General features: G+C 42.4%; 2 protein-coding genes and 2 long non-coding RNA genes across 8 annotated transcripts in view; 3 read left to right on the top strand and 1 right to left on the bottom strand.

The window, feature by feature from the left end:
- LOC308584511 overlaps nucleotides 1-25,410 on the top strand; it is a 158,734-nt gene that overhangs the window by 9,020 nt on the left and 124,304 nt on the right. The gene's annotated exons all lie outside the window — the stretch shown is intronic.
- GEN1 (GEN1 Holliday junction 5' flap endonuclease) overlaps nucleotides 1-25,410 on the bottom strand; it is a 90,315-nt gene that overhangs the window by 6,209 nt on the left and 58,696 nt on the right. Inside the window, exons 2-13 of one of the 2 annotated variants that reach the window (XM_081189069.1) lie at nucleotides 17,990-18,048; nucleotides 12,944-13,138; nucleotides 11,355-11,541; nucleotides 10,572-10,748; nucleotides 10,066-10,176; nucleotides 7,367-7,440; nucleotides 6,652-6,743; nucleotides 5,288-5,438; nucleotides 2,558-2,594; nucleotides 2,381-2,461; nucleotides 1,469-1,599; nucleotides 272-333 (exon numbers count right to left, since the gene is read on the bottom strand). In XM_081189069.1, the coding sequence (XP_081045195.1) occupies nucleotides 272-333; nucleotides 1,469-1,599; nucleotides 2,381-2,461; nucleotides 2,558-2,594; nucleotides 5,288-5,438; nucleotides 6,652-6,743; nucleotides 7,367-7,440; nucleotides 10,066-10,176; nucleotides 10,572-10,748; nucleotides 11,355-11,541; nucleotides 12,944-13,104 (1,264 nt within the window). In that variant the 5' untranslated portion in view covers nucleotides 13,105-13,138; nucleotides 17,990-18,048. Of the gene's footprint in view, nucleotides 1-271; nucleotides 334-1,468; nucleotides 1,600-2,380; nucleotides 2,462-2,557; nucleotides 2,595-5,287; nucleotides 5,439-6,651; nucleotides 6,744-7,366; nucleotides 7,441-10,065; nucleotides 10,177-10,571; nucleotides 10,749-11,354; nucleotides 11,542-12,943; nucleotides 13,139-17,989; nucleotides 18,140-25,410 lie in introns of those variants that run through there. The other variant, XM_081189068.1, reaches the window with a different exon arrangement.
- Nucleotides 2,596-3,894, top strand: LOC308584554. The gene is made up of 2 exons (XR_014006914.1): nucleotides 2,596-2,652; nucleotides 3,060-3,894. It is a non-coding gene; the product is annotated as an uncharacterized lncRNA (long non-coding RNA).
- Nucleotides 18,541-25,410, top strand: part of SMC6 (structural maintenance of chromosomes 6) — a 34,026-nt gene continuing 27,156 nt past the window's right edge. Inside the window, exons 1-4 of one of the 3 annotated variants that reach the window (XM_081189012.1) lie at nucleotides 18,541-18,821; nucleotides 22,120-22,327; nucleotides 23,608-23,725; nucleotides 25,046-25,151. In XM_081189012.1, coding sequence (XP_081045138.1) covers nucleotides 22,187-22,327; nucleotides 23,608-23,725; nucleotides 25,046-25,151 — 365 coding nt within the window. In that variant the 5' untranslated portion in view covers nucleotides 18,541-18,821; nucleotides 22,120-22,186. The remainder of the gene's footprint in view (nucleotides 18,822-22,119; nucleotides 22,328-23,607; nucleotides 23,726-25,045; nucleotides 25,152-25,410) is intronic. The other 2 variants (XM_081189011.1, XM_081189010.1) reach the window with 2 other exon arrangements.

The following is a 25,410-nucleotide window of genomic DNA, read 5'->3' as shown; positions in this document are numbered from 1 at the left end:
TGTGTGTGTGTGTGTGTGTGTGTGTGAGAGAGAGAGAGAGAGAGAGAGAGAGAGAAATATAAAAACATTCTCCCAACCAGCGATCACTAGACACACAGGGCTATTCCGTCTTTTATTTTTAACATTCCAATACTACTAAAGTTAGTTTCTTATCACATCATCCTTGTCTTCCTTCCTTCCTTCCAGGTGGTAAGGAAACCTTTCATTAAACCAGCATTTAAAGCGGCATTGTATGATAAGCCCAAAGAACGCAGAAAAAAACAGTACCAACCTGGCTTTTGCCACTCTATTTCAAAGCAAGGAATGCCATTCTTAGTCCGTGTCTTGATTATCCTGTAAAACAAAGATAAAAATGAGGGGAAATTGAAATATAGGAATCCCTGTGGATCCACATGTGTGGGTGAACAAGAACAGAATTGGCTGGGTTGCCTAGATTCAAAACGCAGGGATTGCACAAAAGAGCCCCAGTAGCAGAGCATGAAACTCACAAAAGTTAAGCAGCAGTATAGCGTTAGGAATATAGCTTGTTAGACTTTTCTTATCCCGTTCCAACTACACACAGCAACTGACCTCTTCCCCTCTTGCAATTAGCAGCCCACACAATGTTAAGTAAGTTTAAAATGCTTTACTTACAGATTCAAGGTCTCAGTCATGCATTGTGCCATGCAGCAGCAACAATAATAAAGGCAAAATGCTCTTTGGTAGAAAATACAGAATATGATTCCAAACATGTGCTGTAACCTTGTGAGCAAAGTCACACATGTCCATCCCATTACATGATGTGGAGGGAGAGAGTGAGACGGGGGGGGGGGGAGAGAAAGAAAGAAAGAAAGAAAGAAAGAAAGAAAGAAAGAAAGAAAGAAAGAAAGAAAGAAAGGCTTTACTTCCTCCCTCTTGTGGTGACCTGACTGAGTCTATTTGTGGTCCTTTACCCCTTCATACACTAACTAGCACTGTGCTTGCTGGTTATATTTGGCTGCAATATTCCATAAAAAGCAAAAACATAAACCATTTTAAAATAGAAGAATGCAAACAGAAAAATGCCCAAGCAATTAAAAGTTTGTGTGAAATTCAGAATTTAAGTTACTAAAATAAAGGGGGGGGGGTTTCAATCTTCTGTGAATCCAGTGCTTATTTAAGAACAGAAAAAGCTAACTGACTATTCTTCAGGAAATATGAGAATGGCATTAAAATAAATAAAAACTTTAAAAACCCACCACATATGGAGCTAATCTCCCACGTGGCTGCAATATGTAAAAGAATACAACAATCCCACCATTTATGTGGGGGTTACGTTCTGGGGATTTTACACTACATCAGAAATATAGGACTGATTTAAACCCTCATGTATAAAAACCCTCATATATTTTCCACTTCCACAGGGCTATCAGGAATACAGATTTTCTCCAGCAACAGATATGAAAAGAAACAGGGGGTGAGAATTCCTCCAAATACCAACTAAAATTACCGTCGTGCCTGCAGTTGCTGTGCGTCAAAATGGCCAGACTTCCTTCTGTTCATGTCATAGTATGTGAGGAGGATGCACAATTTCTCACAAGCGTAATGCTTGGACCAGTCCATTTTCTCAAAAGCAAATTTCTGTAAGTGTGAGAAAAGCTTTAAACATGTGTCCTCTAAAACTGGTGCCACAGTATTATTGGTGAAAACCTTTTCAAGTGCCGTGTATGAATCAGTTCACTTGCCATTAGCACACGAGAGGCTCAATACGTTTCCGAGCACAATTCAAAGTGTTGGTGCTGACCTTTAAAGCCCTAAATGGCCTCGGCCCAGTATACCTGGATCTCTCCACCCCCATCGTTCAGCCTGAGGTCCAGCTCCAAGGGTCTTCTGGCAGTTCCCTCACTGTGAGAAGTGAAGTTTCAGGGAACCAGGCAGAGGGCCTTCTTGGTAGTGGCGCCTGCCCCGTGGAATGCCCTCCCATCAGATGTTAAGGAAATAAACAACTATCTGACTTTTAGAAGACATCTGAAGGCAGCCCTGTTTAGGGAAGTTTTTTATGTTTGATATTTTATTGCATTTTTTTATATTCTGTTGGGAGCCGCCCAGAGTGTCTGGGGAAACCCAGCCAGATGGGCAGGGTATATGTGGCTTGTTACTCCATGAATCTGTTGAAAGTCACCCAGAGTACTTCATTTTCTAAAACTGCTTAAGTTTCTCCTTAATTTGAGTGCTCAGATGCAGAAAAAAATTAAACGACATCGCAATAATTCCTACTATTTTTTGGGTGCTTACTTTCCATAATTTTTCTATTTATATGAAGATTCTTCTAACCAACAAAATGACAACTACACATCATTACTAGCTGGGCTAAATGCTAATGCATACAATCGGTTTAACCATCAAAATCTACTATCTGTACCTGAAAGGACAATAAATTTGGCCTCCGGCACCCATTTAACTTCATCGGTTTATCTTTGCTGATTAGGTACTCTTGGATAACCTTGGCAGGAAAAAAAGAACAAGTGAAAAGGAGGTTTCTGGATAAGAAGATTCTAGGAAGCATTCATTTTCAAATTTTCAAATCAGGTCTAATTACCTCAGGAAATGGAAATCCTTTGCATGCTTTAGCCTTCCTGTGAATAAAAATGCATACATTAGAAAGAGGTTAGAAATGTGAAGTGTGATCAGGGTGTCTCTCCTCCCAGGTAAGTATGGAGAACTAGATAAACTAACAGGAAGGATTCGAAACCGGCGGGACCAGAAATTCACGGAAGACTGGAGTAAATTTACGGACTATTTGAAAAGTATTTGTGAAGATCAGACGTTTGTAGGTTTGCAAGAAGTTTTGTGAGGAGTATTATTGGAAGTATTGCAAAAATGGATAGGGGAAAGATGATTTGTTAAGAGATGTAAAGGCAATATAAAGTTAAGAAATGCATAAGAAGTGGTTAAAACTGTGGACCATCAGAGGTGCTGATGGAAGTCTTAAAAGATTGTATAAGTGATAAGTTTTGTGGTACATTTTATAATTTATATGTTAAAAATCAATAAAAATTATATAAAAAAAGAAAAAAAGAAATGTGAAGTGTGAAAAGGAGCTGCCTTCAGAGCTGTAAGCATCCTGCGAAAGGGCAGGAGAGGTGAAGCGACAGGCAGCTGAGCTAAACCAGTCTGGATTCTGGGCTCGGAAATAGTTTCCTTGGTTCTGCGGTTTATTCAAAAGGTGGCTTGAAATTTACAGAATGCTATTTACTGAAAAGAGAAGTACTTGAAAATGATTCATAGATAGATTGGCTAAGATTTACAAAACAGAATCAGGTAAGTGCTGGAAGTGTAAAGAAGGAGAGGGAACATTCTTCCACATGTGGTGGACATGTAAAAACGTAAAAGGGTTCTGGGAAATGATTTATAATGAAATGAAAAAAATGTTCAAAACGACCTACCCCCCCCCCCCAAACAGAGTCCTTTTTGTTGGGGATAACCCAGACTGAAATTCCCCGGTGTAAGAAAATATTATTTATGTATGCAACAACTGTGGTCCGTGCTTTGTTAGCTCCAAAATGGAAAGTGAGCGAGATCCTGCCTAAAGAGTACTGGCAATTTAAGTTGACAGAATATGCACAACTTGTAGATTTAACATATAGAATAAGAGAACAAGAAGAATATATGTTTAAAGAAGAGTGGAAAACATTTTTTGAATATATGGAAAATAACTGTATACAGTTGAAAACGCTGGCAGCATTAAGATAAATTCAACAGAGTAAATCATTTTTGAAGGATGTAAAAGTGGGAAACTGATTTGAATGGTTATAGTAAAATATGCAGGGATGCATGATATGTAAAATGAACTATGGAAAGAGAAGAAGGGATGTCATTGGATATTTTAAAGTTTGTAAAATATTTATTTGAAATTGTAAAATAGAAAATTTAATACTGTAAAAAATATTATTATATTCTCACCTGGGTAATGAATAAGGTGGTGTAGAGCTGAATTCTTACCACATAAAAACAGCAACAAAATATGAAATTAAAGAACCAAAATAAGGTATCCATTTATCTGTTTGCCTAGTGAGACTGAGAGAAAACGCAAGCCTCAAGAAAATCCCTTTACAATATCTGCGGCTGTGAAGTTCAAAAAAGACCTGAATGGTCTTGTAAGGTAATAAAAGCATTCTGGGAAATGATATATGAGATGAAAAAAAATGTTTAAAATAGCTTTTGTATAAAACAACAACCCAGAGGCTTTTTTTTTACTAGGAATTATAGGAGCGAATATTCCAAGGGAGCAGAGAAGACTTTTTACGTATGCAACGACAGCCACACAGATGCTACTAGCCCAGAGATGCAAAGAAGACAAGGTCCCTACCAGAGAAGAATGGCAAATTAAACTTTTGGACTACGCCGAAATGTCAAAACTGACCAGAAAGCTCAGGAACCAAGAAGACCAAAACTTTAATAAAGAATGGGAAAAACTCATAATTTATCTTGGAGACCACTGTAAGCAGATAAAAACATTAGCAGGATTGCAATAACACTTGTAAGGTAGCAAGTATTATGGAGACAATGGAGTGATATAAAATATGGACTATGGAAAAATATGTGGTGGAAAAGGTTAACAATAGGACCCATGGAGGGGAAGGTGGAAGTCCAGAGATTCAGCGGAATCTCTAACTGTGGGTTGTATAGCTGGATTTTTATATCTTTATACAGTGGTACCTCAGGTTACATACACTTCAGGTTACATACGCTTCAGGTTACAGACGCCGCTAACCCAGAAATATTACCTCAGGTTCAGAACTTTGCTTCAGGATGAGAACAGAAATTGTGCTCTGGCAGCGCGGCGCAGCAGAAGGCCCCATTAGCTAAAGTGGTGCTTCAGGTTAAGAACAGTTTCAGGTTAAGAACGGACCTCCGGAACAAATTAAGTACTTAACCTGAGGTACCACTGTATTTGTAAAATCGAATGAAAATTATTTCAAGAAAAGAAAGGAAAGGAGCTGAGTGAAAAGGCAAGAGCCACACCACTGTGAGTGTACGTTTGTGGCCTCCTGCCATAGAGACAACTGCCATAGAGACAATTGCCAATCAATTGGTGCCAGTGTGCCACATCTTGTGACTGATGGGCAGGACATTCCTAACTCACCCACCCCCCAACAAATTTAATTCAAGTTGGCACCCTTGCCTCCTGCTAAAGCATCAGAAAGTTCCAAAACAGAGCTCTGCACACGTGCAGAACCACCTGTGTGACTGCACAGGTGAGACCCCCAGAGAACTGGCGTCCTTTTCCTGAAGCAATTCAGAGAAATGCACATCGAAGCGCACCTACTTTTTAATGCCATTCTCCACTGCGCTGACTCGCCGGTCTTGCTCGGAGGAGTGCCAGTCACAAGGGCAGCAGAATTCCGCATCATGGGGTTCACAGCATGCTGCGCTGCCGCAGAGACGGCACCCAGCACTCTCATGATCTTTATAAGCTCCTGCAAGAAAATGGTGACGGCGGTTGTAATGGAGATTTCATAGTGTTGCATCAACAGAGAAGATGCGGGAGAAAAAAAGTTAACCCAAGGACCCACAAAAGAGAGGAGGGAAGTCCATGGGAATTTATGGAATTCTCTTTGTGTTTTGGGCGCTTGGGGATTGTTTGTAAATTTGTAATAAATTTATAAAAAAGAAAAGGAAATGGAAAGGAGATTGTAGGCTTCTTAAAATGGAGAGGTGTGTCCGATAAAGTTCTGAATGAGATATAATTGCACAAGTAGCTGAAGTTCTCTGTAGGTTTCATTCTATCTGTAAACTGCTTTGAGGGGTTTTTCTTACAATCAATGGTATATACATTTTATGAAACAAAACAAAACAATAAACCAAAACAATAAACCAAAACCAAAACCAAAACCAAAACCAAAACCAAACCAAACCAAACCAAACCAAACCAAACCAAACCCAAACCAAACCAAATACCAGGTACTGTATAGGGGTTTGTTTGATTGCTGTGCTGGCTTGGCTTAGATTGTTGTTCAAACCCAAACTCATGGTTTAGCTCTAGCCAGGCAAACCACAAGGTGTAACCAAGGTCTGTTCTACAGTTTGCAGCTTGTGGAAGAGCTAAACGACAAGCCCAGGTTTGACAACACACTAACCCAAACCATGGCTTTTCCACTGGCACCACAACAGCAGAACGACCAGAAAGAAGCTAAGCTTCCCTGAACCCCTCTCTTGATAGCCTGCATGCTTGCACTAAACTATGGTTTGGTTTAGTGCAGGCACAGGCAAACTTGGCCCTCCAGATGTTTTGGGACTACAACTCCCATCATCCCAAGCTAACAGGACCAATGGTCAGGGATGATGGGAGTTGTAGTCCCCAAACATCTGGAGGGCCGTGTTTGCCTATGCCTGGTTTAGCGTGTCACACGAACCAGACATTTTGAGTTATCCATGGTGAGAGAAAGCAGGCTATAGATTATTATTACAATAATAACAAACAACACGCCAATTGCGCTACACAACGTTCCTTCGGGGAGAGGCTGATTATGATTTTCTGTAGAGAGAAAAGGATTTGGTTACCACTCACTTTTCATGGATTGGCGCTGGCTCAATCCAGTCTCCTTTTAAGAAACCATTTAATGCTACTGCACACCTGTTGAAGGGGAGGCCTCTGTGCACTGCACTTCTAAAGTTCGCAGGCCGACTCACCTGGATGACGACACACGGCGCAATGAATCACCTTGTTTACTGCCAGGGCTGGGATGTCATCATCTTGGAAGTGGTCTTTCCAGTACGCAAATCTAAAATAATATTTAAAGGATGAAAGTACACCAGTGCTAGACATGTAGAACATTTGCTCAGAGGCACCTGCTGCTGAAGCAAGTAGGTGTATTCCAGTATGTCGGGAGATCAACCTAGAAACTGCTGTGAACTCTGGTGACAAAGACTGATGTATAAATGAGTACAGTGGTACCTCGGATTAAGAACTTAATTCGTTCTGGAGGTCCGTTCTTAACCTGAAGCTGTTCTTAACCTGAGGTACCACTTTAGCTAATGGGGCCTCCCACTGCCGCCGGGCCGCCGCCACACGATTGCTGTTCTCATCCTGAAGCAAAGTTCTTAACTCGAGGTACTATTTCTGGGTTAGCAGTCTGTAACCTGAAGCATCTGTAACCCGAGGTACCACTGTACACTCATTGAAATCAGTGGGCTAGTTCACTGATTTCAATAAGTCTGCTTGAAGTATGACTAATGTTGGATGTCATCCATAGCAGGGGAATGTATCTGAAAACTCATGCAGGGTTTATAGGATGCTAATTTTCACTAAGCAACTCAGCATTAGGCCTGTATGACGCACATTGCTCACACAAATGTACAGCTGACAATTGGTACATTCTAGCCTACAAGATAAGATAAAATATACCTTTGCAGTAAGCTCTCTCCCCTCACAGTCTTAATCAACTTTAAAGCTTGTTCTTTTCCAACTCCAGGAACTCCCTTTAAGAGACAAGAGAATATCACACACATTGACGTAGCAATTTACAGCAGCATTTTGAGCACTGCAGTGCAAATACGAAACTTTTCCTGCAGTATCTTTCATACAAACTGTTAAATCATCAACGCGGCAGGTGGTTGAAATGACAGTGATGGTCCAAACAACAAATGACTGAATGAAAAAAATGCCTGTACACATTTTTTAAAATGCAATGGGCGGCTTTGACATTTATCTGCTGCAGCAGCCAAAATGTGGTCAACGTGGAAAGGAGCGACTAACATTCACGTTGGTTTGACCTGTAGCAAATTATGTGTGAAGCTCCTCTGTCTGGTTGGGATGTTGTAAAGTTGGAGCAGATGACCCCCAATGTCCCTTTCCAACTCCCCGATGCGACGCAAAGTTAAAATGGGGGTGGAAGGTCAAATGTGAAACAAATACTAAAGAGAATCAAAAGGCAAACATCCTCTCACAAAAGCACACTGATTACTGGAGAGATGCATTGCTCACAAACAGTGCAATCAGTTACAGCCTGACAGGGTCAGGGAAGGTGACTATTATGAGAATGTGCAAAGAATTATTATAAGCAAAGGCTTATTTTTTTGGTTTTGTAAAATCAATACGTTAAAGGATGCTCAATCTCTCTTTCAAACATGTGGCAGACAGAAGAGCTTTGAATTGCTTTACCCAACTTCCTGGAAGAAACAGATTTAAAAGCTTCACAAATCAGATTGTTAAAGCATGCCCGAGATCTTGCAGTAAAACATGGGTTTGATGCTAGAAAACCCAAAAACCAGATTGACTGAAACAGAAGGAAGGGCAAGTAGCTGGCTGGATGAAGAGGACGATATTTTGAAATTGAAAGCTGGCAGCAAAACACTGGAAGATTTTGTTCAGACAGCTGCATCACCTGAAGGGAGGTTGCGGGAGTCAAAGGAGACACAAATGTTTGCAGCAGGAGTATGCCTGCATTGAAACAGCGGCATTGCAAAAGCTTTCACACAGTATGGCTCACTGAGATCTCTAGATAGAATTAGCAGTAGTTTGTGCTTTGCCTGTACGCACATGACCGAAGCAGAGTAGTCTGACTGCAATTATTGCTGTTTTAAAGCAGAGTCAATGGAAAATTAAAATGTGTGTGTGGCCAGGAAGAACGATTAGGGAATTGCAGAATGGGCTGCAATTCACCCAATGTGACTTATTTGTTCAACTGGGTATAGGTTCAGTCACCTTCCTGCTTTATAAATTCTTTTTCCAGCAAGCATATACTCCCATTCAATGCTGGCCTGATTCACAAATGAGAGCCGAGCCCTTTTAGCCCGTCTAAAGACAGCAAAAGTTACACAGTCCAAAGAACTGCTTGTGCCAAAGGAACAAACAAGCAAATTTGTTCTGAATCCAAATGTACATGCCCTGGCTTCAAATGTTAAGCCCTATATGCCACCAAAATGGGACGCGGGTGGCGCTGTGGGTAAAACCTCAGTGCCTAGGACTTGCTGATCGTAAGATCGGCAGTTCGAATCCCCGCGGCGGGGTGAGCTCCCGCCGTTCGGTCCCAGCTCCTGCCCACCTAGCAGTTCGAAAGCACCCCTAAGTGCAAGTAGATAAATAGGTACCGCTCTATAGCGGGAAGGTAAACGGCGTTTCCGTGTGCTGCTCTGGTGCCGGTTCGCCAGAGCAGCTTCGTCACGATGGCCATGTGACCCGGAAGTGTCTGCAGACAGCGCTGGCTCCTGGCCTCTAGAGTGAGATGAGCGCACAACCCTACAGTCGGTCACGACTGGCCCATACAGGCAGGGGTACCTTTACCTATATGCCACCAAAACGGTCTCCCTCGGGAGGTTCCGGACTCTCCTTCCTTGGAGGTTTTTAAGCATAAGTTGGATGGCTACCTGCCATGGATGCTTTAGCTGAGATTCCTGCATTGCAGGGGGCTGGACTAAATGACCCTTGGGGTCCCTTCCATCACTACAATTCTATGAAAATATCCTTATTGAGTAGCACTCGTCTGTTGGCTGGATCAAGAGTCCCCATGAATGTCTCTTGGGATACCCCAGCTGGAGGAAGTGGAGGGGGAAACGTTTTCGTGGATTCCTCCTTCTGCCTACAGCCCACTGAGAAGCTGCTCCAGAGGACTGAAGGACCCCACAAAAGAGTATGGGAGACGATATGGTGGACTGCAGGTTGAATCAGAGAAAATCACCTTCCTTCCTCTCTCCAGCAAGAGGCTCCAGTGCATCTTGGTCTGTTCAATGAATGGAAGGAGTCCTTTCATTCACAAAAGGGACACTTCAGGATCCACCTCCATTTCCCCGCCTTTAAGAACAAAAGATGGGTTGGGAATCTCATTTCTCAACACTACGCACACGTTTACTTGGATGCTAGTCTCAAGTATTTCAGCAGAGCCTTAGAGCTTAGGATCAGGGCCTTGGAAAAGCATGGGGGAAGGGAAATAAATCTATTAGGAAACAATGACTAGGAACCAGCATACAAAGACAGTTGACATGAAGCAATCTGTACTGTAACTGGAGAATCTGATCAGTGTCCCGTCCGGGGAAGGTTACGAGCTAATGAAAAAAGATCAGCTGTTCACTCCAGAACGTCAACATTTTTTTGTTTTGTTTTGTTACCTTAGGAAGATAATCGCAACCGAGTAGAATTGCTAACCCAATCAGTGATTCTCTGTTGCAGCCCAGTGTCTTCTCAATAGCTAATATTGAATAGCAGTCGATGTGCGGGTCCTGCAAAAGAACACAGTCAGATGGCGACACCCTCTGGCATTGGGAAGACAGGCGAACTAATGCCAGTGTACTGGAAAAAAGCAAAGATCATCAGTGTCGAAGCAGTGATTCTTCAACATCAACGTCATTGGACTGGTCATGTTGTTCTGATGCCTGATTATCGTCTTCCAAAGCAACTACTCTATTCCAAACCAATTATAGAACTCTTTCCCCAGAGAATTTTGCCACATGCCAACACAGTCAGCCTTTAAGCATCCAGCAAACAACATTATTGTTTACCTGGGCTTTGGATCTTATTCTAAGCAGACCGTGGAACGATTCTAGGCCGGTTTGGTTTTCATCTTTTAGTTTATTTACAAAAAGAAGCTCTTTGAAACAAAGCCCCGATAAAGTACCTTTATGTTCATGGTAAAATTCCGGTAAACTGTCTGAGCACCGTAGAGGAAGGCATCACCATCATTGGTGATGCAGGCATCCACGTAGCCGTTCAAGTTCAGATAAGCACACATGGCTTCTGCTTCACCGGCTGCCTGAACCCACGGGACCCCTAAGCACTCCAACATTTCAAGGCACTAAGGAAGCAAAAATCCCAAAAGAAGATGCAGTTAGACCTAAAGCAGAAATTCAGTTCTTTGCAAAATTATGCATGCTTCCATCAAATGGTCACAAGAATCGCCACAAACTTCTGAACCAACTTTCCCCCTGTGCTCTGCTCCGTAAACACTTCATTGAGGTGCAGATCGCTGCTCTGCAATAATTCGTAAGTTCTTTAAAAGAGACAAGCCGTATGAAAGCACAGCGCTATAAAATCAGAGAACATCTTCTCATGTCATTAAATCAATAGGAGGTGAAGCTCATAAACGATAGACAAGAGTCAGGACAAACCCTAAATCTTACAAACGCGTGTCTGGAGCTATAAAATTGACATGCAACGTTGAAACAATGCCATCCCAAAAAATAAAATGAAAAATGCTTCACGGTCAATTAAGCATAACTATTCTGCAGTTCACAAACATTAACAAATCAAACTAGACTTGGTCAAATACAATATATTATTTTAAAATATTTTTAAAACATTATACAAAGTAAATAAACATTAAATAATTAAATATTATTAATAAATAAATTTATTATAAATAAATTTATGCCTGTGAATATATAAAGGTAATGACACTTGCCTCTTTCAGTAGAGATTTAAAACGAGATCTCCCTGTTCTTGCCCTCCTGGGTTTGCTGGATGGGCCAAAGCGAGCTTCTGTCCTCTTTCGCATTGTGTCTGCTTTCAGCTCTGGGGACTCTCCCTCCATGACAAACACCAAATGGATTCCCATTAGCGTTAACAGAGAGACTCGAAAATAAAGATTCCTGCAATAGCAAGAGAGTTGAGCCACTTTTGTGGAAGGGTACCAACTGTGGGATCGCTTCCCTTCGGACGTACATCATACACCGGTCTCACGTGCTGTTTACTTATTGGTCAAGACCCACCAGGGCTTTGGTTGAGTTGACATCTTGCCTCCTGCTGCCTTGCTTTTCCCTGCTGCTGTTAACAAACTTTACTGTTGGATAGTTTTGTGGTTTTCTTTTGAGATTTTTAATATCGTACGTACTTGCTTTTAATTGTGGGTGCTTTTGTAGCTCACCCTGGGCCCATCTGGTGAAGGGTAGGATATGAGCATTAATAATGATGACGATGACAATGGATTTAAAGTTGGCCAAATATTTGTTAAGACAGATCAGTTATATTTAACTTTTTAAAAACAAACAAAAAAACAAACAAAAAAACCATGATGTACAACATTCATGCAAGATCAACAGTCACTATCCCTGTGTCCATTTTTTATATTGCCTATCAAACACGCCCAAATATGTGAAGCAATCACTACATATGGAAATGTGAAACTTCATAGGGAATTATGGGCTGGGAAAGGAGGCACGCAGCAAGAATTTGAGAGCCGTATTTGGAGTTCACTGGAGAAGAGGCTTCTGAGAGTGATCCATCCTTGACTATACTTCGTCCTTTATTCCTTATCATTAATGGCTGTGGGAGCCATGGATTCTCTACACAACAAAAATAATGTCACCAGTAACAAGGGCTGGATCTAGACACGTCATAGACACGCTTCAGTTAAACGTGTTGTAAATTCATACAGGGAAATCTGGTAGGGAAAGACAGGCCTCCACAGCGCCATCTGGTGTCACAGCGTTATACTGGATATACAGTGGTACCTGAGGTTAAGTACTTAATTCGTTCTGGAGGTCTGTTCTTAACTTGAAACTGTTCTTAACCTGAAACACCACTTTAGCTAATGGGGCCTCCTGCTGCTGCTGTGCCGCTGCTGCACGATTTCTGTTCTCATCCTGAAACAAAGTTCTTAACCCAAGGTAATATTTCTGGGTTAGCGGAGTCTTTAACCTGAAGCGTCTGTAACCTGAAGCGTATGTAACCCGAGGTACCACTGTATAATGCATATAAACTGATTTTTCTTAACCAATCTGGCAGAGTCCAAGATCATCTTGTCTTATCTTGCTAGGTAGCAATGAAGATAAGCAAATAAATATGGGATTGGTTACATTCACTGTTTTCTCCTTGAGTTTTGCTCAAGAACTGGGTGAGGAGCGGGGAGAACAGGGGAAATAAACTTCCTTCCAAGTTCTAGAAAAATATTTAAGCTATACCTTAGATTTGGGAAAACATTAGCAGGTAAGCAAAGAATTTAATAATCTGTATGCCGCTGACAATAATGTAAGACAGTAGCATTGTACGTACCTAAGGTGAGGTTTTCTGACTATCCCAACCATCTTTTTAACTGTTTGTGCTTCACACACCCAGAGACTTAAATCAACAGCCAGGGTCTTTCCTTTAAGGCTGCTGAGGGGGACGTGTTGTTTTACAGCTTCCAGGATTTGCCACAGGCTGGTCACTCCCATCGTCACAAATATTCTGGCAGTACGAGGACATCAGCTGCAGAGATCAACATAAAATATAATTGAGGTCTCTTGTGATGAAACTTAAATTACAATAAAGGATTTTTACGGAAATAAAAATTATAAAGCTGCAATCCTACACATATTTGCATGAGAGTCAGCCCCATTGAACGCAATGGGACTGAAATCTGAGCACACGGGATTCTTATTGATTTGAACCCTGGTCCTAGTCCAAAACTCTAACCACTACCCCACACTGGCTCTCTCACATGTACAGGATTGTGCCAAAGTACATTGACAAAGCACATTTTGCTACGGTGGAAAAATCCCTATTCCGTTCAGTACGAATGATTCAAATAGCATTTGATGATAAAAAATAACAAACAGCAAACAAGCAAACTTCTGAAACAACAATGGGATATTAGCTCCGCCCAAGGCATGAAGGAGAGCAGCAACCAACTGGGAAAAGAGAGACATAATATTTTACAAGGACAGAAAGAAACATCACAGACAGAATAATGGCCACACATAGGAAGAACAAGGATATATGGTAGTTTTAATGCTTCACCTGTAGATTTATAAATCATTTAATGTGTCATTACGAATGGAATTCGTTAATACTGCAGTTGTTGTATAAGGGATTGCTATTTGGACTGGAGGTAATTGAAATTAATAAGATTTTGGAATGCAGAAATGAAGTAAATACAGTGGTGCCTCGCAAGACGAAATTAATTCGTTCTGCGAGTCTTTTCGTCTTGCGATGTTTTTCGTCTTGCGAAGCACGGTCTGTCGCAACTGCGCCTCTTCAAGCGGCTTTAAGAAAAAAGCGCTAGACGTTTTCATCTTGCGAAGCAAGCCCATAGGGAAATTCGTCTAGCGAAGCAACGCAAAAACCGAAAACCCCTTTCGTCTAGCAAGTTTTTCGTCTTGCGGGGCACCACTGTAATCAAACCATCAATTCTAGCACGCGGGGAGGGGGGCCCTTAAATTACCTAATTTACATAATTTGGCATCTGAATGACTGGTATTAGTAATTGTATTACAATTTGGCATTTTTATAATGAGGCTATTATTGGATTATTGTAATTGAAAATTAATAAAAATGATTATATAAAAAAAAAATCTCAGCATTCTTTTAGCAATCTTCATTTACAGCCCTTTTAAACTCTTGGTATGCATGCTTACTTAGAAGTAAGTCCCACTATGTTAATGTTAATGCACCCTATGCATGCTTACTTAGAAGTAAGTCCCACTATGTTAACTGGTGCTTGAACTCAGGGATATGTAAAGGACTGCAGCCTTCATCTGTTCCTGACCCTTCCTTGCAATAGTCCCTTCCTATTCCTGATTTCCCTTTCTGGCACTTTCCCTTTTGCCTTTGATGATGCCCATTTCCCCTTGTTATTTTTCTCACTTCACCCTTTCCCACCCTCTTATAGCAGCCTATTTATTAGTAGCCTAATTTAGGGCTCTCTTTCTCCTCTGCCTTGCTCTAAGTTTCTCTGCGGTTACCCTTCTGCAAATGAAATTGTGTTGCTACTCTTCTGTATTGTGCCAGAGATAATGTAGTTAAAAACAAGAGAACCTACCCGTGTGACGCTGACACAAAACCCTTGCACGTACGCTATGTGAAGGGATAAAAGTTTAATATCCCCCTCTTCTCTCCCTCTCAACGTCTCCCCCCGCCCACCTTATACTGTCTACAACATTGGTCTCTCACATTGAATAGAACTGGCCTGTAGAAAGGACTTTATGATCTGAAAACAGAGATGATGTATGCACTTTTGTGATCCAAGGAAATCTTTAATATACATATTTTTAAGTTAACACAGCTTTGTATTTATGCACAGGATCTTAAGAGTTGATGAATGGGAAGAAACTACAGTAACAGTGAAATCCTATATGGGACCACGAAGAAGTTAAGCCCCACTGAGTTCAATCGAACTTATTCCCGTCAAGTCTCTGCAGCCTGACTGCAGCCTGAGACTGCAAGCGACCTTATTATGCAAACAGTCTGAATGCTTACTTCTTATATTACAGCTTTGCAGACAAAACTCTCACACACAATTAGCATCCTGTTGAAACTAGCGACAGTATGTCAGAAGATGGTTAGAACGGTGGGTCTGGCAGGCTCTTTGCCTTTCAAGAAATCGCTGCTTTTGAGAAACTCTTGATTATCAGGAGATGAATTGAGTACTGTAACAAACTGCACAGAGCAGGGGTTTCTTAAAACAGAAGGATAAAGCATTTAGCATGCATAGCTCAGTAATCCTGAGTGAGGCAAGTGGAAGATGAGACGCATCCATCTCTTTGAGGCAAGGTGTGGGGAATCTGTGGAACCTCCAGATGCATCTGACTACAACTCCCGTCAGCCCCAGCAGGCATGGCCAATGGCCAGGGATGATGGGAGTTGTAGTTCAGCAACATCTGGAGGGCCAAACGTTCCCCACAGCTGCCTTAAAACCACCCCATGGAAGTTTGTGGCTGAGCTGAGTCTTGAACTGGGAGCCTCCAGCTCATTCCCTAAACTGTTATGTCCAGAAGTTCCCGATTGTGGTAGCTGTGTTGGTCAGAAAACAATACAGTACAATTAAGATGTGCAACTGTTCAAATGAAAACTTTCCCATTCGCCAGGCTTTTGGGCTTTACAGGACATTGTCACAAAGCAGCACATCATTACCTTGCCAAGCCTACAAATCAGGAGCAGCCAATGCTTCAGATGTTGTGAACTACAAGTCCCATCATCCCTCACTATTGGCACTGCTGGCTTTGGGAGATGTAGTCCATGTGTTTTGTTGTGTGAATAAACCACATTTTGATGCATGTGCATAAAACACATAAGAAATCATCCTAAACATTAAATACAATATTGCAAGCAAGCCTTACCCCAGGGTCTAAGCATGAGGCCAACTTTTGGTATACTGAAACAAATGAAATTTGGTGAAAAAGGAATTCACTAGGACACCTTAGACCAAAAAAAATAGAAGCAGTGCCATCTAATGGACGCAAATGTGTATAGCATTAGAGCTACAGAAAAGCACAGGAATTGACTGGCATCCGTCTCACATGGCCTGCTGGGGTGTTGCTTTTAGACCAGCCTGCTCATGATTCACCTGTGTGAACTGACTTCCCAAAGTAAGTGTCAATACCAATCCTTGTGGGAATCAACTTTCTACCTCTCGTTATTCATTTGGAGAACTATCTGTTTATTCCTATTCTTTGCTTCCTGCAACTTTAACTATTAAATTTTTTATTAACGGATTTTCATCGTTAACATGGGTACATACGGCTTCTCTGTTTTCAATTCACAGAGTCCTTTCAACTTGACCAAGCTGCGATTCCCAAGAGGATCTCTCCTCTTATTCCTTGACTGCTAAGCTTACTCAAGAGTCTTCAGTGTGGCCATGACAAGATCTACTCAGTGGACTTGGCCAGAACACTTAACTCGACAAAGAGATTGGCTTGGCAACTTTCATATTCTCTCTTTCTACAGAGAATTCTGTGTAATTGGAAATACTGTGTAAAATGCGAGCGTGGAGACTGCAATTTTGAGGATCCATAACTGGCAGCATAATCCTATGGCTTTTACCTACAAGCAAGCCCTGCTGCGTTCAGAAGATTGCCACGTAAGGCTGTGTTAACTTGTTTAGGGCAACTGAAGGAAGCCCTGTTTAGAGGAGTTTTTAATATTTGATGTTTTATCATGTTTTTAATATTCTGTTGGGAGCCGCCCAGAGTGGCTGGGGAAACCCAGCCAGATGGGCAGGGTATTATTATTATTATTATTACTCCCAAGTACCGTAAGTGCACATCGGGTTGCAGCCCAGTAGCGCGATTCAAAAACCGTTGGGCAAAAGCTTTGCCAGCTTAACACATGCAAACACCCCACTGCTCTTAGAGTCGTTTCCCTGCTGCACCTGCCAAAAGAGGGTAACATCTGAGAATCACACAATTGTAGAGTTGGAAGGGACACCCCCCAGGGTCATTTAGTCCAACCCCTTGCAGTGCCATTGGTGAAGCAGACTCTAGTCCACGAGAGCTTCTTATGCCATAAAAAACCTGTTAGGGTAGGGTTACCAGATGTTCCTGGTTCTCGGGGACAGTCCCCGGATTTGCAAATCTGTCCCTGGACAAATTCCATCCCCGGATTTCATTAAATGTCCCCGGGAAACTTGGCAGTGGCAGTCTCAGCAGCCTGGAGCTAGGCTTCATTGAAAAAAATATGGTAACCATAGGCTAACTGGATGCAGGAGAGTTTGGGAGGGGGGGGAGGAAAAACGCTCAGATTTTTTCGAACGCGTCTGCATGGATTTCTTCCGCCGGATTTAATACATTGCATGGTGGGGTTTGTTTGTTTTTTAAATTAACCAAAGCTCAGTTTTAAAGCAAACTTTGATCTGTGGTGTTGACTTTTCTTTCTTATTTCTTTCTCTTTTTAAAACAAACAATCTTTATAAATTTTTTTTAAGTGTCGCCGGATTTATTGAAAAAAATCTGGTAACTCTATGTTTGGGTCTTTAAAGGTCCCGAAAGACTTTTGTTTCCTCGCTCGTTTTCTTGGCATAGATGTCAACTTTTCCCTTGTCTTCCGAGGAATCCTATTCGGAATAAGGGAATTTCCCTTAAAAAACGGGAAACGTTGACAGCTATGGTTCTTGGTGCAACTGACCAACCAACCTCCAGAAGTCCTTTCTTTCTGACAGCAAGTGCTGGATTCTCCTTCCTTGGCTGGATGGCCACCTGTCACGGATGCTTCAGCTGAGATGCCATGCATTGCAAGGGCTGGACTAGATGACCCTACGATGTCCCGTTCCCACTCTACCTCCCTAGGGCTCTAGCAAAGGTTCTTGCGAGTCGCCTTGTGGGGGAAAAGAAAGAGAGATTTCACCGAAGGGAGCCAAGCCGAATGTGTGGGCGCAGACCCATCTGGGTCCCTCAGACGACACGGCGGCGGCGTCGCGAGGCCTTCCGCGCTGAGGTGAACAACGGCACCCAAGCGCCGACGTTCGTAATTCCGCGGGCGCCAAGCGCGCGTGCGCGAAATCATGACGTAAGCGGGAGGGAGGGTGCCAGAACGGCAGAATCGGACGGCCTGCCGCTAAGGGGAAGAAAGCGGCATGTCTTAACATTTCTGGTTCGCAGTTGAAGGTCGGTGGGTGGTGGGTGGGGGAAACCCGTGCCAAGAAAGCGGGGTCTGGAAGCCCTCGAGTGGTTCGCGTGAGATCAGAGGGGCTCTTTCTCTACTTTCTCCTTCTCTTTCATTTCTGTTTCTATCTCTATCGTCGTCACGTTAGGCCAGTTCCCCGCACATGGCGCCCTTCGGATGGGAGCCGGAAGGGACTACAGGAAGGAAGAGCTTGACACTTACCCTCTTTCCTCTCCCCTTGCCAGAACAGCGCATGCGCCCTAAGGCCACTCGACGCGGGGGGGCTTTGCCGTTGGGAGAGGCAAAAAAGAAAAAGGAAAAAAAGAAAGGAAGCGTAAAGACGCGAGTCGTCCTCGCTCGCGCAGCGCGCGGCGGCCGCTGATTGGATGGCGCGGGGAGGGGACTCGCCGCTCTCGCGCCCCGGGGCGTCGTGCGCAGGCGCGAAGCCTTTCAACGGTTTCCCGCTGAAGCGCCGGCTGCGTGGTTTCGCTTTCTGTTCCTGAGGTGAGTGGCGAAGAAGGAAAAGGGGAGAATTAGGTCGCCTGCTTTCTTTAATTTCTATGAGTTTCAAGAGGTAAGCCTTATATTATTATTGTTATTATTACAGTATTGTTGTTGTTATTATTATGAGTGAAATTCATTGGACTCATTTTCTTGCCGCTAAGCGTCTTTACAAAAACAACCCCCCCCAACGTTCAATAAGAAGCAAGGCGAGGGGTTGGGGGGGGATGAGACATTAAAGAGGAAACATTTGCCTCATTAATAACACAGGGAGCCCTGATCAAGTGCCTCCCGAGTACTGTATTGTCAGGCCTGGGGCAGACTAGAAAGAGGGCATAGCTAGAACTATGGAAGCGGCTTCCGAAAGAGGCTGGGATGTTTTTAAAAAGAGGGTAAGGCAACGACAAAAGAAGGTAGGATACAGTAACGAATGGAGTATGCGGAAATGGCGAAACTTGCCAGAAGAATGAGAAGCCGGGAGAACAGAAAGGAATGGAGGTGGTTTATTGGGTATTTACCAAAAAGGAAACACATTAAGACATGGGCAGGATTATTAGTAAAACCTACAGTGTTTTTTTAAATTATATACATAAAAAGGTAAAGGTACCCCTGCCCGTACGGGCCAGTCGTGTCCGACTCTGGGGTTGCGCGCCCATCTCGCTTAAGAGGCCGGGGGCCAGCGCTGTCCGCAGACACTTCCGGGTCATGTGGCCAGCGTGACAAGCTGCATCTGGCGAGCCAGCGCAGCACACGGAAACGCCGTTTACCCTCCTGCTGGTATGCGGTCCCTATTTATCTACTTGCACCCGGGGGTGCTTTCAAACTGCTAGGTTGGCAGGCGCTGGGACCGAAAGACGGGAGCGCACCCTGCCGCGGGGATTTGAACCGCCGACCTGACGATCGGCAAGTCCTAGGCGCTGAGGTTTTACCCACAGCACCACCCACGTCCCTGTCAATTATATACATACACACACACACACACATATATATATATATATTACACATACACGTACATATGTGTGTGTGTACATATTATATATGTATATATATACACACACACACATATACATATACATGCATATGTATATATTTGTGTATTTTTATGTGTACTGTGTATGTGTGTGTGTGTGTATGAATGTGTATGTGTATGTATATATGGTATATCTTAGAATAGACAGATAAAAGAAGTAGGGTAAGTTAAGACAATTTGAAGTATGCAGGAAAAGACGAAAATAAATGTAAGGAACTGCAGAAAGAGGGGGAAGGGAGTCGAAATTGAAAATGTTACAATTTCAAAAATAATTGGAAAGTATATAAATGGAAAATAAAAATTGATTTATTTTTAAGAAGAGGGTTAGGCAAATTCAGAGGATAAGGTTGCCAGTGTCTATTGGTCATGATGCCTGTGTTCTTCCTGCACTAATCATTAGTCATCTCTCCCCCCCCCCCCAGCATTGTAACCTGATAAGGGCTTGTTTAGGTATAATTAGGAAAATACATGGGTAGTAAACCAGGGGGTGGCAGCTGATGGGTCTCGAACCCTCAGTGAGTTAGGGACTGTCCCTACATGCAAAGACAGGCTCTGGCAGATTGAGTGGATGAGACCAATAGTGGGTCCAGTGGAAAGGCGGTTTCTGTATGTGTTGTAGAGGGACATGAGGGGCAGATGTGTGTTGTCAACCTGGGAAGGTTGGCCATCTAGGAGAAGGAAAACTCATATCCTAAAGCTCTGCTGCCTTTCAGGAGATCTTCAGGAGAAGAAAAGGCATAAGGAGTAAACTACACAAATCCGGAGTGTAGAGTGCATAGTTATTTCTTTCTTTCAACAAAAATTTAACTCATAGCAGCCTTTGCTTGCTCACCCAAAACCAGGATGCAAGGCTCATTTTCTGTTTAGTTGATAAACCCTCACATGGTCAGGCTCCTCGAGGCAGCTGAAGGTGCTGGCTCATTGGCCCTTGTAAGAGAGGTGGTAGGGCATTCATGGACTCTGCCTGTCCATGTTGCTCTGGCTGTAGATATTCAGTATCTAACTATCCTATCTAGATATTCAGTGCAAGGTACTGTACTGCGTATTTCAGTGCCAAGGAAGTTGTGATACAACAGAACCAAAGCCTTAATATGAGAACCATGGAGTGTACATTACAAAAGAAAAAAGTGCAAGAACACATGCCAGGTAAAAAAATGATAATTTAAATTATTGGCATCTCCATTATAAAGCATAAATTAAAAAAACCAAGCAGCCTAATTTTGTGCATATTTACTTAGAAGTAATGTTCAGTTACTCCCATATGGCAATCAAAGGAAAATTCCTTTGGTTTAAAGCTGGAAAGTGCAGGCTTATGAAATCTGCTTTTTTATTATTTGTTAATTGCATTTATATTTCACCTTTTTCTCCAGGGAGCACAAGGTGGCATACATGGTTCTTTTCATTTAACCCCCACAAAATGTAGAGGGAGGTTAGGCTAACAGGCATATACTCTTAACAGAATAAAACTTAACAACTTCAGTAAAGCCTCTCCTCCTCCAAGAGGGGCGGTGTTGTGGGCGGGACGCGTTTTCTGCGTCACGCAGGGGGCGTTACGCCCCCTGCCCCACTCACCTGGCTGGCACACCACGCCCACAGGTAAGCGCCCAACCGGGTGGCTTGGAGGGGGCGTGGTTTGCAGTTTAACTTACTGCTGTGCCAGCCATTCCGCCTCATTTTCCGCCTTCTCGTTGCGAGTCAGCTAGGAGTCATCGCAGGGAAGAGCTCAGCCACGAGGTTTGGAGTCAGGTGTGTGTGGAGGCTTCTTGGTTCCTGGCTTGCCTTTTAAATTTAGGAGGCTTGTGTGCGCTCATTGCTTTACTGCTTTTAAAAACCCAGGCATCCAGGTTCGCTATCTGCGTTAGTTTTCGCAAGCTGCCTTGCTGTGTCCTCTTTTCCGTATAAAAACCTACATTTAACCTTCTATTTCCCCCCACTCCTGGCATGTGGGCTCTCCAGTTTGTCTGTTACCTTTCTTAAGCTGCAGCTTGTTCCCTTGCCCAGCACGTGGTCTCTCCGCCCCCAGCGAGGTCTGAGTGTGAGTGTGGCTCCATCTTTCTCCCTCGTCTCCTCGCTGTGCGTTTTCTCTCCCCGTGCGTTTTTCCTTCCCCTGCCTCTGCCTTGGTGGCTGTGCGTTATATTTTAATTTTTGGCCAGGGTGCTTGTACGTTTTCCCCTCTATTGCCCTTGCCCGTCCGATTGCGTGGCTGTTCTGGGTGACTGAGTGGGTTTGCCTTACATTTTAATTTGTTGGCCAGGGTGCTTGTACGTTGAATACTATAAAATAAGGAAACATTTATTATATAGTTTCATTAACTTTCCCTCCACTTCCCCAACATTACAGCGCTAGAAATTTGCCAGATTTCTGATGAAATATTTCCAAAAGAATTTCTGTAAGCACAGAGGCCAATATGTCAAAGAGAAAAGAGAGAAGCTTTTCAACATCATCATCTGAAAAAAGACCTAGGCAAGCCACATTTGATTCTGATGATGACCCTAACGAAGAGGAGTTGTCACAGCTACAGAGTGACAGCAGTTACTACTCGCAGTCGGTAAGCAATTTGTCCCACAATGTGGTTTTATATTATACCTGAGAGAAAAGTGAAACTATTGATGATCAGACAAGCACAGAGGGGCGGGGCGGGACATGTAAGTTAAGCACCTGTGCGAGGAGAAGGTAAGTACTATCTACTGATAGTAAGTACTAAAGCTGGAATAGGGGATTGCATGCTTGGAGCCAGATTTCTACATCTCCTTAATTACAACTTATTGTCAGCTTTTGTTATAGCCATTTCCAGGGGTCCTTTAAGAGAGCCTGCTTTAAAAGTTGAACTCTCACCTGTCTGCGACAGAAGTTGGTGGAACTTAGCCATGGGTAGAAAAGTTAAGTACCTTTGAGGAGGAGGCCATGCCAGCCAACCCTCTCCCTTTTTTATCTTACAGATTTAAACTTTCATACCGAATAAGCCCAGTAAACAAAAAACAGATAATGAAAGGTTAGAAGCAAGGGTGTGGGTACTATGGCACAGTGTATTTATGACTACCTGCTTGCAGGGTGCAAGTTGAGTATGCTCTGTGCAATGAACTCTTCAAAACCATTAAGAATGATTCCTTATGCTGAATCTGGTCATTGGTCAGTCTTTCCACCCCAGAGCATCTGTAGGGAAGGAGGTAGTTTTTCAAGTACAGTAGTACCTTGGGTTACGTACGCTTCAGGTTACATACGCTTCAGGTTACAGACTCCGCTAACCCAGAAATGTTACCTCGGGTTAAGAACTTTGCTTCAGGATGAGAACAGAAATCATGCAGCAGCGGCAGCAGGAGGCCCCATTAGCTAAAGTGGTGCTTCAGGTTAAGTACAGTTTCTGGTTAAGAACAGACCTCCAGAATGAATTAAGTACTCAACCCAAGGTACCACTCTACTGTATATGGAACACCAGGTATTATGGTAAGTGTGGCTTGACTGAAACTGCCTTGCACGTGACAAAAATGCACAGGAGTTCATTATTACCTGCTCACTCAACTTCCTTATCCCTGGGCCTAAAGTCAATACTTTCAGGCAAAATATTTCTTTATATTTCGTTAGTTGCACTTGGGCTTTACCATTGCTCTCGTGTTTTTTAGGGAGACTCATTTGACACAGCTTGTGATCTGCTATTTAGGCTACTACTTTAATTGTGTGGGGAAATGGCAAATGAGAGCTGAATGTTCTGCTAGTAAGGATTATTTAGACACCCCATGGTATTGTTAAAAATATGCAAGCGTTGTGATGATCTGTTTGTGTATAAAAGATGGGTGATCAGTTTTAAACATCTTTGTAATGTATCTGTAGGTGTCAGGAGAAGTTGGAATAATTGAAAGTATCCAGCTGAAGAATTTCATGTGCCATTCAATGCTGGGCCCCTTCAAATTTGGACCCAATGTCAATTTTATAGTTGGAAATAATGGAAGTAAGTTTTTATTTATTATTTTAAATCATATGGAAAATTATAATATTGGCATTTCTTCCATTCTGTAGCATATTTCTTATTTATCAATTTCTAATATACCAGTTTTTCTGAACAAAAAGCAGAATAGAACACTAATAAAATACATATAAAAGATTACAAACATTAAAGAAGCAAATTTAGTACCTCTCAAACAATAACTAAGATACATATGAGAGATAAGATGCTTGGAGAGAAGGAACAGCAGAAGATTATGGGGAAGGGGGAAAAGAAAACCCCCAAATCAAAAAGAGAAAGCCTCTCTTATGAGTGGTCAATATTCTTATATGTATTTAAGCGTTTCTTTGGAACACAGAAACTGTGTTTTATCAGGTCAGACTTGACTGTCCAGTGTTGTACATTGCAGCTGACAGTAGCTCTCTGGTCTCAGGCATGCTCTTTCACATCATTGCCTATCAGAAACAATATTGCATTACATGGACTTTTTGCCCTACTGTTCATATTTTTCCTCTCTCCCTACAAATAAGTTTGAACCTGTATCAGAAGAGGGCAATACAGTCAGTTAGGCTCTTTTCCACAAAAGCTTATAACCAAATGAATTTCACTAATGAAATCTATCTTACCTATTATTTTGCAGTTATTTCTATTGAATCATTGAACAGAATAAGAATCCTCTATTTTCTAACTTTACCTTGCTAATTTTGCAGTGAATATGTTGACACACTGAGTTATCATCAAAGCCCACTTTGTGACTGTCAAAAAAAGATTAGCACTATGTACTCATGCTGCTCAGTTGAGCTTTTCCAATTGGTTCAGGGCCTCCTGACCCACGAGATGTGAAAGAACCATCAATGGCTTGCTGTGATATGTTTGTGTAACATTTAAGAGAATGCTAGTTACAAAATTCTTGTATTTATTTCATAAAATGTATGGGCCACTTTTGTAAAAAATAAAAATTAAGCTATATGATGCAATTAATACCAATACATTATTAAAGTGTACATTAAAAACCCTGTAATGCAACACATTTTCACAATACAGCAGCAAATATGAAACAAACGAATATTGAAGCTATAGCTGACCTAGTCTTTCATGAGAAAAAGTGTCATTGAGTTATTTCTACCCAAGAGTGTTTTTATGTTATGTGATCACATGCTTTATAACCCAGTAGCTTCTTTAGGAGTGGTCTTTTTTAAAAAAAAGAAAAATAAGGGGAGAGGAGGAATGGTCTTTTAAAAAAGAAAAAGGAATAAGAGCCGTTTTTTGCTGCCTTAAAAATAGCTTGCCAACTGTTAAGAGCTTAATAAATGTTGCTTCATTCAGGTGGGAAGAGTGCTGTGTTAACGGCCCTTATGGTTGGTCTTGGAGGGAAAGCTACAGTGACAAATCGAGGGACATCTTTGAAAGTATTTGTGAAAGATGGACAGAGGTAAGTCAAAATCCAGTATTAAGGCAGAACGAGTAAGAACAGTACCAGGGAGGGAGGGAAGAATTTCCTGTTCCTCCAGAAATACTCTGCAATCTTTGAGGCCAGTGTCAGGTGGTGAGATCTCTGCAAGAGTAATACATATTAGCTAGCTACCTACACCAACCACTTGTGGTGTCAGCAATCTTTGAGGCCAGTGTCAGCCATTTGTTAGGTCCCAGGAGAGGTTAATCCGAAGTCTGTACAACTCCTCCAGTCCATC

The sequence above is a fragment of the Podarcis bocagei genome (assembly GCF_964188305.1).
Source record: "Podarcis bocagei genome assembly, chromosome: 3".
Lineage (NCBI taxonomy): Eukaryota > Metazoa > Chordata > Lepidosauria > Squamata > Lacertidae > Podarcis > Podarcis bocagei.
The sequence above is the reverse complement of the archived record's forward strand: the minus strand, read 5'-3'. Positions and strand labels throughout refer to the sequence as shown.